General features: G+C 39.5%; 1 protein-coding gene across 3 annotated transcripts in view; it reads right to left on the reverse strand.

The window, feature by feature from the left end:
• The window catches only part of rbm33a (RNA binding motif protein 33a), a 33,513-nt gene extending 24,190 nt beyond the window's left edge, over window positions 1-9,323 (reverse strand). For 2 of the 3 annotated variants that reach the window (XM_074693085.1, XM_074693083.1), the window contains exons 1-6: window positions 9,108-9,323; window positions 6,100-6,178; window positions 4,468-4,516; window positions 4,003-4,076; window positions 3,625-3,925; window positions 1,755-1,922 (exon numbers count right to left, since the gene is read on the reverse strand). In XM_074693085.1, the coding sequence (XP_074549186.1) occupies window positions 1,755-1,922; window positions 3,625-3,925; window positions 4,003-4,076; window positions 4,468-4,516; window positions 6,100-6,178; window positions 9,108-9,126 (690 nt within the window). In that variant the 5' untranslated portion in view covers window positions 9,127-9,323. The remainder of the gene's footprint in view (window positions 1-1,754; window positions 1,923-3,624; window positions 3,926-4,002; window positions 4,077-4,467; window positions 4,517-6,099; window positions 6,179-9,107) is intronic. The other variant, XM_074693084.1, reaches the window with a different exon arrangement.
• Between the last annotated feature and the right edge of the window lie 2,242 nt (window positions 9,324-11,565).

Here is an 11,565-nt window from a genome sequence, read left to right on the forward strand (position 1 = left end):
TGGTGAAAATAAAAGTGTTAAAAACAACAACAATGTACGATGAACCGAACCAAAAACTGTGACAAAAAAACTGTGATAGGAACCAAACCGTGGATTTTGAGAATCGTTCCATCCCTTGTAGATAGTGAGGTTTGATAAACTGATAGATACAATCTATATTTGCGTATTGTGTATCTAAAACATATGTATCTCCAGGTCGGATAAATTTGCTTTCCTACAGTATATCAGGTGCCCAGAGTCACCCCTGGCGACCTCAACAACCAATGGAAAGACATCTATTACGCTACCTGTACTTATCTCATCTTGCTGCTACATGCCTAAGAGGGGGGTTATTTTATGTCAAATAATGTATTCGATTTTGAGCAAAACACTGTATGGTTTCTTTCAACAAGGTATCAAGTAGTCCATGTGCTGTGTGGAATCATCAAACTATCTGCTATCAATCGTAAACCAATGCAATGGGACAAAAACCAGGTGACGCAAGGTTTGTAAAAACAGATTATTAAAACACTGCTTACAATAATACTCGGATTAGAAATCTAGTACAATGGTTTCATTTTGGGTCTTGAAAATGTCGAAATACAGTATTTCATGTTTATTTTAAAGTTAGTGTCTTGGAACAATGGAGTCTTTTTATGCTCTTGGAAAAAAGGCCATTTGGATATGCTTTTTTTCAATAGACTAGCTATACCTAACAAAGTTTGCACCTAACCTTTTTTTTTTTTTTTATTCTACTTACAATTACATTCATATTATTTGGAATTTTATTATTACACAAGTTTTTTGTTTGTTTGTGGAAAAACAATTTTTTCAGATGCTGACATCCACTGTCTGTCTGTTATAGCCATAGACTGTCAAAAAAAATGGACGCCATCTTGCTTGGCTCAAAGTGAGGTCACTACAAAACTGCTCCCCCTGGTGACTAGCTGCAGTATAGGTAAAAAAATGCAGCTCTCCAGTCATTCCTGATGGGCTGTGGTCAAACTTAAAAAAATTAATACACCTCGTAGAAATGTTTCTCATGTCCGATTGTTGTGGTGTTTTAAAGATATTATTGGCTGCCTTGTATTCAAGTCCTCTTTTTTCTGAAAAATTTTATTTTAATTAGTTATAAGAGGTTAAAAATGAGGTTTTACGTCACTTTCAATGATGATTGACAGCTGCTGTTCTTGTGTATTTTTTCAGGGATAGTAAAATATGACAGGAGGTAGAGTCAAAAAGTGATTAGATTCTCCGATTCTCCCAGAATCCCTCACAGTCACTCCTGGGCAGACTCTGGCTGCACTGCTACCAATGGCTGCACCTGTGACGGGGGTATTTTGGCTTCATAACCATGCAATGGTAAATGGCTGAGCCACGCTGTCCACTCTATATACAGTCTGTGGGTTTAGCCCATTACAACAGGGGCCATTAAGAAGAATCTAAAATAAAGACAATTTTAATGCGATAATTGTCATAATTTGAAAGTCATAGCCCTTTCATCTTTCAAACTGGTGCAGCTGATTTCAATGTGGGGTCAGACTTTTGATGTTTTGTCATGGTTCGACGTGCAACACGACATCTCTACCTGCTTTTCAGTTGCCTCTATTTGTATTACATCTTATCTGTAATTCCTCTGCTGTTTTAACCTGTCTGAGTTATAACAAAAAGCTTAAAGGTTAAGTAACCCAATGAGATCCTGAAAAATAAACTAGAATCGATGTGGATTGACATGAAAGTGAGCAGTGCTGAATTGATTGAGGGTCTCAGCGTACCTCCTCTGTGTCAGGGACCTGAGAGCCCTCGGCTGCATCTTCATCTTCCTCTTCCTGCTGCTCTCCTTCCCCTATCGCCTCCTCCTCCTCTTCCTCCTCAGGGGCTGCCTCCTGTTGGACTCCATGTTCATCCAGAGGCTCATCATAGGAGGTTTGATATTCATCATCCTTAAAAGATCACATGCATGAACCAGTTTAAAACATCTACCTGGAGGAGGAACATAAACAGGTTTCTGTATTTCAGCCACGGGTGGACAACTGTGAATGATGACTCCTATACAAACAGTAGGCATAGATGGATGATTCTGACTTACTTTCAAAGGAATATCTTAAGAAATAAACCATGTTATGTACATTAACTCATGAATATTCTGCATAACCTTTTTTATTCAGAAAAAGAAATAAAAAAACGAGCATACAGGCAAACATTTAAATGTTATGGAGAGGATTTTGGGAGACTCCATGTAAGCCCCCCTCCCAACTCAAATTACCATAACAGTGGGAGCTGGGCTTCATTACTATTCCTGACAGCATTTGAAATTCAATGAGATGTAAATGTTTGACATGATATACAGAAATGCAGGCCCTGATAAAACACTTCTCCCCAGTTCAATGATGTTGAAAATATCATTGACTGACTCTTCGCAAATCATGCCGTTATTGGTCGGGGCTGCGAGTTCATGACTCCCTGCCAAAAACATCACCCAGACGTAAACATCCGGTGAGATGACAAATCAGTTTTTACCCCTACAGGAAGAAATTAAGAGAAGAAATGTTATCGTGAACGATGATTCAAAATGTGAGCTGTCTTATGAAACACATAGCTCTGCTGCTCTTATAGAAGTTACAGGTGAGCTAAATAACCAATCAGCATAACAGGCTCTAAGAAAAACTCATTGCTAAATAAGGTCAGGCTGTAGGTCACACCAAAGTGTTTGGTGTTGCGCTCCATTAACCTGCCAAACAGCAGCACATATTAATGCAGAAAGGAAAAAAAACACTCAGCAAACTAGACGGATGGACAGGCAGCCCCAAGGGAACACAACCGCTTAATCCTTTAAACTGTTCCACACAGAACTCAATGAATACCGTGGCGAGCGAAATGTCAAGGCCAGGCAGGTTAATGACCTTGTAAACAGTTATTACACACACCTGCAAACCAAAAATCCCAAATAAGCACCCACTTGTGCTGCACGCCCTCTATAAGAAGGTCAACATCTTATCTTTGTTTGGAGAGAGGAGGAAGGCTAATATATCTCTGTCAGGTGCCAAACACCATCACACCTCGGTAAATGGACCATAACAGACATTTGCACATGGATCTGGTCTTATCTTTGATCCTCTTAGTCCCTGCTAAGAGGGGATGGGAAGCGAATGAAAGGAAAACTCGCATCAATCATTAGAAAACTGTATGGGGCGTCCACGGGAAGGTCAATAATCTTTTCACCTGCGCGAGACTTTATCAGATCCAGTCTAAAGCGCCAGATAAAAGCCCCCCACATTAACCTCCGCCGATTGGCAGCACATCTCCGCGACACAAAGCGGCTCCTTACTCCCTAAAAGATACAGCGCCCAAGGTCACAAAGGCACAGGGACATGGAGGCGACAGCAAAGCATTACCTCATGCCAAACAAGCTGTCAACACAAACTTTGTCAGCAAGACGGAGAAATTAACTGGCAGGAGGCGATAATGAATCTGCCTGAAAACGCCTACCAACATCTCCTTCACCTGAATAGATTTTCCATCCTGAGCGTCCCGAGAAAACTGACATTATCTCTGAGACACAATAGAGTCTGACAGAAAGGGAGTGGGAGCACGTGTGTGTGTGTGTGTGTGAGTGTTTTCTTGTGGGCAAATGTGAGAACTCACTTGAAATTCACCATCTAAGGGCTCATTGATTTGGATGTCGAGCACTTCATCCTGGTAACCGTCGTCAGCCTGCTCCTCGGTGTATTCCATTTGGTCCTCGTGCATCTCTGCGTTTCCGTCCTGGCTGTAGTCCTCCGTGTACTCCTCCCCCTCTTCCTGGTAGCCATCCCCCTCCCCTTCTTGACAGCCCTCTGCACCCATGTTCACAACGTCATCTGTGTAGTCTGCTTCCTGCGAGTTGTCCTGCTGCTCATAGGATGTACCTAAGCTGTATGTGGCATTGAAGCTCACATCCTGACCGCTAAAACAAGCAGAGGAGAGTAAAGTGAGACACGTGTAAAGCTTCGAAACTACAAACACCACACACTTCTTGCTCACCTTATGTTAATTTCTTCATCATCACTTTGCAGAAGGTCGTCATTCAGCTCCTCGTCGGACACTTCTGAGGGATTCTAGCAGAAAAACAAAGCAAGAAAAGCTCTTAAGTCTCTAGGTTTGTTTGTGTGTGTGTGAGGTGTGGGGGCAGGGGACCACCTCCCACCCCAAAGGATGCTCTATTCCCATGTGGTGAAGGCAATCTGGGCAGGTCAACAAGTCTCTTTTTTGCCCACTGTACTTCCTCCTGGTTCACATCAACACCTCCCCCTGTGGAGGAGCCACCTGCTTCAAGTCCAGGTCTATTTTCTGAATGTTCCACCAACACTAACACACAGATTCTCAGTTTTCATTTCCTGTCCGTATGTAGAGCAGCCACACTGGCAGGAAAAGTGTTTTTCAGACCTGAGTTAAAAAAAAAATCAGCGTAAACAAAGCGGTGATACTGTGCAGGATTTGTTTTCTTACCTTTTTACCTGACAGCCAGTCCTCCTGCAGTAACTCCTCTTCCAGATCACTTTGAAGGAGAAAACAACAAAAATAAAAACAGGTTAGCCGAGTCAGATAAAGCTGCAATTTCTCATCATGATAAAGTTGCGTCCTCTGTTGCTGAGGAAAATATACATGTAAACAGGTACATTATGACAACTCTTCCTTCTTTTTTTTATATAGAGCTGAATTTTAGAAGACTTTAAGTCCTAACATTCTTTCCTGCATTAATTATGTGCTTAAATCATTGTGTATCATCATGAAACTAAAGAAGAGACTGCTTAATGTTCAACTGGTGCGGCTCCCTGTAAGATCTTCATCCGCAATTGATGAGCTCTCTTTAACCCTTTGTTTCCATGATGCAAGCAATCGTAGTTGTAGACACAGAGATAATACATGCGTTTCCATTACACCTACAATTGCACAAAACATAAATATCGCAATAAAGAAATGGTAATGGAAACACCACATCTTCAAAAAAACTTAAATTTCGATAAAAAGTTTTTACGCTCTCATGAGGAGGTTTTTCAGATGTTTCGATACTGAACTGTATCGCAAAAGTGCAATGGAAACACCAAAAACATGTCACGTTGTCATAACAACGCACCTCCCTCACCTCCTCGTACATATCCGCTGCCACACATCCGAACTCTGGTGCTCATATTTTAACAGCTCTGCTGTAAGTAATGTGTTCAGAGCAGATATTTTTGTGTTTGACTGACATTTGTGGAGGCATCAGGACGGTTGTGAGCGGGTCAGAATCAGAGAGTAGCAGGAGCGAGGGGCAGAGCTCTATGTGTGTTTGATTAAGAGTATGTGAGCTGAAGATGATGATTTTTATTCAGTGTTTCTTTCGTGCCTGTTTTGAGTAGGCGTGGTTATGGCCGACAGTTTGACCAGAGAACAAAACGGTAATGTTCATGAATTGGCATCATCATGAGTGCAGCGTCCGGACAGACGTTACATTTTACTTTACTCAAGTTGTTCGCAATCCTAGTCGTAATGGAAACACCGGCAAGGCCCAATTATTCTTTATCCAAACTTCAGAAACATCACTTTAATTTTGCAAAAAAATATAATCAACTAGAGAGAGAAGTGTCTTAAGATTGAGGAGATACAGGTGTGTGTGTGTGTGTGTGTGTGTGTGTGTGTGTGTGTGTGTGTGTGTGTGTGTGTGTGTGCTCAAAAAAGCAAGCAAAAGTGGGGGTGAAAATGGAAAATTATGTTTACAGGACACAAAGCTAAAGATAATCATAATTACAAAAAGGAACATGTGATTCCTGAAATATTGTCATTATGTCTGTCTCCCCTCACAAGAAGATCAGTTATGTTTCAAGTATCTATAAGCATTTTCAAACTCTCCTTTAGAAATCAGTCAAAAGTTGTCCATCACTTGGTTTTTATGGCTAATTTGATTCAAAAAGTCTTTCAACTTTTCCTCCAAACCTTGTCGTGCTTGCTCTGATCATCCAAGTATCAGCTGGGGCTGTTTAAGTGACGATGATTCATAGCTGGCATGTAGCAGTTGGCTTAAATAACACAAATTCTGATATACAGCACTATGGAGTGTCTTGAGACTGAAGATTTACAAGTCTGTGTCAAACAGTTTACCTTTCCAGATCATCTTGTTCCCCTCTCCTCCTGCGTGACCGCTCTGCACCGGGTTTGTCGTATTCATCAAAGTCAAAATCTGCAACAAAAAGAAAGCTTGGCTTACACGCTGCTCTCATCATTACAAGAAGCACACTCTTTGTGGGACATCAGTCTGCTCAATCTGAAATGTGCAGACTGTGAGAACACTGATCGAGGATGCCACCTGTACCCACTTTATTTGAGATATGTCCACATAAATACCATAGGTAGCACAATTTATTTCCTGTAAACACATGTTCTCCATCTCAATTTCTGACAAATTCAGTTCATTACACTTTTGACACCTGTCAGGTGATGGTAGAGTAAGCTATGTTTTAAACACCACTGCAACCAACATAGCAGCAAAAAATGCTCAAAGAGAAACAGTATTGGGTTGTGGCGCTCAAAGAAGCAAGCGACCACCACCCTACCCCCCATGGATGTCAAATTCATTTTATTTTCTATACAGCACCAGATCACAGCCTAAGTAATTCAAGGTGTCCTCTTTCATAGATCAGGTCTATACCTTGTTCTTTTATTTAACAGACTAAATAGCCTTATGTTATTTATCTTATTTACACAACAGGATGTCATCATTGCACTTTCACAATTCTCCTCACAGACACACTAACACGTGCACTCACTCACACAGACAAGCATACTTTGTAGAGCAGACGGAGAGTCAGGAAAACCACCACAAGAAGAGCAGAAAAAAGGCATTTCCCAGTGCCACCTCTGCATGCTCTAGTTGCAACACTCGCTCTACTCCCCCCCCCCTTCCCCTTCATGCTGCCGCTGTGAACGTAGGGAAAACACTGCTAGGAGTCTTGATGGTTGACTGACAAACCAATAGCTCAGCGGCTTTAATTCAATAAAGTTGATTGTGGAGTCACTTGCTTTGTTATTTAGTTCTTGGGGCTTCTTTGATCTGGGAACAGCCTCTCTTCACAACCAACATTTTGACTTAAAGTAAGAAAAACACAACTTCTATCACTAAATCACCTGAGATTTACTTCTAAGTGGTGCAGTAAGGCCTTCTTCATACATCACAAACCTTCAAGACTAGAGAACTGTGGCCAGCAGGCTACATGTCCAGTTATTAAACAAACAGGACCATTAGTCATCACATAACACTATGGAACAGCCCATTTGGTAGTAGCATTAGCCGCATGATCCACTGCCAAAAATTTGCAGATTTATGCATCATGTAATATATGGTATGGTGGGTAAGACAGGTGCAGAACAATACATGTCCGTGGTGGATGTCAAAAATAAAATTTTAGCTCATGTTTTCTTTCTACACTTTATTGTTACCCCCGCCAAGAAGGTTATGTTTTTTGGAGAGTTTGTCTGGTTGTTTGTCTGTGAACAATATAACTCAAAAAGTAACAAACAGATTTTTATGAAATTTTCAAGAAGTGTTCAAAACGAGATAAAGAGCTGATTATGAACTGGATAACTGTCTGGATCCGGGTTTTTTAAAGGGTTCTTTTTCATTGTGAGGTAGGGCTGTTTTCACCATATGTGTATGTAACTCCATGATAAGTGCTTTGCAAAATAGCACAAGACAAGGTCACAATAATTCCTAAAGCATGTAAAAGTATACAGATTCTGCCAATATTCTGGATACTTAGATCAGGAATAAGAAATATGTACTGGGCCATCACAATTTGCAACACTGTCAGGTAACAAATTATCATACAAACCTGCAACTAACACCAAATTGTAGCAGACAGTCGGCTGAAAGAGAGTATAACATTAAAGTAGGACTAAAGTGTTGTATGACAATCATAATATGCTTGGTAGAGTGCTTTTCTAGTCGTTTCTTATTTCGTGTTATGTTGTCAATTCTTTCCCCAAAAGATCCAGAGACCCTGCATGTTCATCATATAAGCATCGCTAAACTTTGTTATGGTCATTCATTCACTCTATTACAACATCTCAGCACAAGGTCAGCTGTACACATCTATATAAAAAACTCACACATAGCCATCTTTAAAGTAGAAAATGAAAGAGTATTTGTGAAAATAACATACAACCATAAACTCAGGAAGAAGCAGTTTGCCATAATTACTGGATAACGAAACTCAAACACATAAAACCATTATTCACATGAACATGGCTTTCATTGAGGTTTTGTTTGGTTCATTCATTCATATTTTCTTTTCAAGCAGCAAAACCTAAGAGCAGGCCAAAAATTTGGGCTCACTAACTTGCCCCCAAAACTGACACGTATGTATATCACCACCATCAATAATAAAGGTTTAACAGTGTTTCCCCAACAAACGTAAAGAAAGCACCAAACTGCGTCATATACAGATGCCCTTACACACATACTCGGAGAGAGAGGGCTACAAAAAAATACGACACAAACTAAAAAATAATCATGAGTTTAGAGCCACCAATTACATGTCTGAACTACAATTCTTCACTTAATGTTCGCTCCAAATAAAACCGATACATCCGCACCAATTAGGTTAGCTGTGACTGCTAACGTTAGCTTCGTAACGTTCGCGACGTTCTCCATATCCTTTGCTGGTGTTAGCAACTTCGAATGTGAATTAAAATTATTAATAAGACGCCAGTGCTGCTATCGCTCAATTACTCGTGGAGATAACGTTCTCACACAAAATCACAAGTAAGTATGTTATATCTGACTAGCAGAATTGACACAAAATTCAAAGCCCAACAACAAAACTAGCGCCCTCATGCTTACGTTAGCATCTGTCTTCTATCAACCAATGACTTTATCTACGACGGCATACATTTCAGCCTAATAATGCCGATATAGTTCGGTTACAGTAAGCTATTTTCAACCAATAGTGTCGACCAATCACTGGTTTGGCTATTTTCACCACCACAGTTGTTATGTGGCCTACAGTCGTGTTTTTTAAAAAAAAAACAAAAACACAGCAGCAGGCAGTGTTAGCATACTTAGCTTCACTGCTAGCACAGCACTATCGACAAAAGTCGCTAGCAGAACTCACCCTGAGCGTTGGCTGACATGGTGCAAGACGCGACCCGCGAACAGTCAGACTTTTAGACAACAGAATGCATCTACTCTATAATATTTCGTCTTAAAGACGATATAAATCAAGAGACTTCTATGGGAATAGTGTCTATGCGGCAACGACTTCCATCCACGGCCAGAGTACAAACATGGCAGCAGAGCTGTGTTTGCAGCGATGATGCATTGTGGGAGGGAAACACTGCTGGAATCGGTTTGAAGCACAAAGGCGAGCTGCATAACAACCACAACCTAAAAATCTGGCTGGCTGATCATGACTTGTTATTGGCATCAAACTGTATTGAAAGAAAAACATCTACTTGAATGAAGGTCTATATTACAATTGCTTCAATTGATCAATGTGCTGTTTCCATACAGATTTGCCACATTGATTAGGGAGGATTGTTACATCATTAAAACTATTCATGTTTGAGTTTAAAATGATCATGAATTGTAACCAAAGTAAGTGCTTTGTTTTCCCAACATTATTTGAAGATATAATAGATGGATTTGCTGTGAAATAGAAAAAAAATGTTTCAAAGGATTCAAAATTGAGAGGAAAGGTCATACAGATCAGTGCTTATCACCCATTGATTATAATCAATGGGTGATAATAAAGTCATCATTTGATATATCAAATGATGACTTTATTACCATTAAAAAATATATAACAACATCATGACCTATAACTAATAGAAGTAGAATTTTAGGAGACACATATTAACACATGGACACGTTTCAATATATGATACCTTATTGCAGTCTGCGAAGTATTTGGTTTGGATCATCAGCATAATGGCTTTGCTTTAACAAACATACCTGAGTTTATAGATGAGGGATAGGTTGTCCAACAATGGTGTTTTATTTGTCTGCTCACTCCACCTTTCTTAACCGTCATAGGGAATGTTTAATCCCAGTGACCAAGTGGATAATCAAATCTTAAAAATGTGGTCAAGGTTTAAAAATATTATTGTTTTATTAATTCTGTATGTATGAGGATCTGAACGATTTTCCTTTGGCTGAATTCCAATACAGTACTTAATCGTTATTCAATTAGCTTCTTGGATTCTTCTTCCTGTAAGGTTCACCAACTTTTATCCTCCCTTATGCTTAAGTCTGGGAGTCAAAGTTGCCTTCTGAGTCTCCAGCTAGACTACAGCAGATTTCTAACCCCCAAATTCCTTCTAGGCTGACAAACGTCAACAAAGACCCCAAGAGACACCAAAGAGAGGTGCGCAGTGAACTGGAGCCTCATTGTATTGGCTCATTATGGGGTCCTGCAGTGAGGAAGAAGCTATTTTGTAGCACCACAAGGTCAATATCTGAAAGCCAGGGCGATGGAGGGGATCAGCCGTGAGATTTTTAATTTGCAAAAGCGTAAAGGGGCTTTCCTGGTGAAAACAGTCTGTGAATTCTAATAGACTGTACAGAGAAGAGGATTGTACAGGCAAAAACACTGAATTAGCAAAATCTCTTCCCCCTTTATGCATTTGATATCAAACAGAGTTTATTGAATTACGATGTCCAAGATGCTTTCTTGAATGTATATATATATATATATATATATATATATATATATATATATATATATATATATATATATATATATATATATATATATATATATGCCATTTACTCATTTGAAAAAAAAACAGGTACAACTGACATCATTGTGTATTCCTCACTGTACCAAATATTTACATTCAACAGTTGATCTGAAAGTTGTAAGAGATATTTCTGCTCTCCCTGGATTCCCTTTCCCAGGAATTTTGATTTTACTTCCAAATAGATGTGAATGGGGCCCTGTCACACTCTATTATGGTGACCTCAATGATTCTGTGCCCAGTCCAAATCCAGTGGTTTTCCATAACAATGCAAATTAAAGGGTGCAAAGCTGAAGGGGACAAGACTTGTTATTTTTCATCCAAAGGACAGAGGTTCTTTACAACAAACTTGTCAGTACGCCTTGTGTATTCTTTGACACAATTGGAAGTTGTTTCTTAAAAGACAATAAGCTGTTGATTTTAGTTCACAGGGATCAGCAACTGTCTAGAGAAAAGTGGTGCCTTGAGCTTTGGATTCTGATATGAATCGTGAATTCATAAATATAACATCAATCAAAATAATAATCAGATGTTTTCAAAAAACATTTTCAATCAATTTGGTTTGAATTTTATCATCTCAAACTTCTTGTGGGATTTCAGCTGTTTTTTCTAGAATGAGAGGTCAAACAGTAATGTCACCACATGGTCACACGGATATTTTAAGTAGTCTTATGAATGTCTGTTTATATCTAATATTTTTGGGTTTGCATATAAAAAAATCATACTGGATCCAGTATCCAGTAAGGTGCTCTAAAGCCCTAGGGCATCTTTAATTCAGAAAACTTTTCAAATCTAAGGTCTTCCAGCACAGCACATGTGCAGTGTATAACAAAA

The sequence above is a fragment of the Halichoeres trimaculatus genome, unplaced genomic scaffold (genome assembly GCF_033239565.1).
Source record: "Halichoeres trimaculatus isolate MK-OKI-2021-1 unplaced genomic scaffold, fHalTri1.1 fHalTri1_scaffold_18, whole genome shotgun sequence".
Taxonomy (NCBI): domain Eukaryota; kingdom Metazoa; phylum Chordata; class Actinopteri; order Labriformes; family Labridae; genus Halichoeres; species Halichoeres trimaculatus.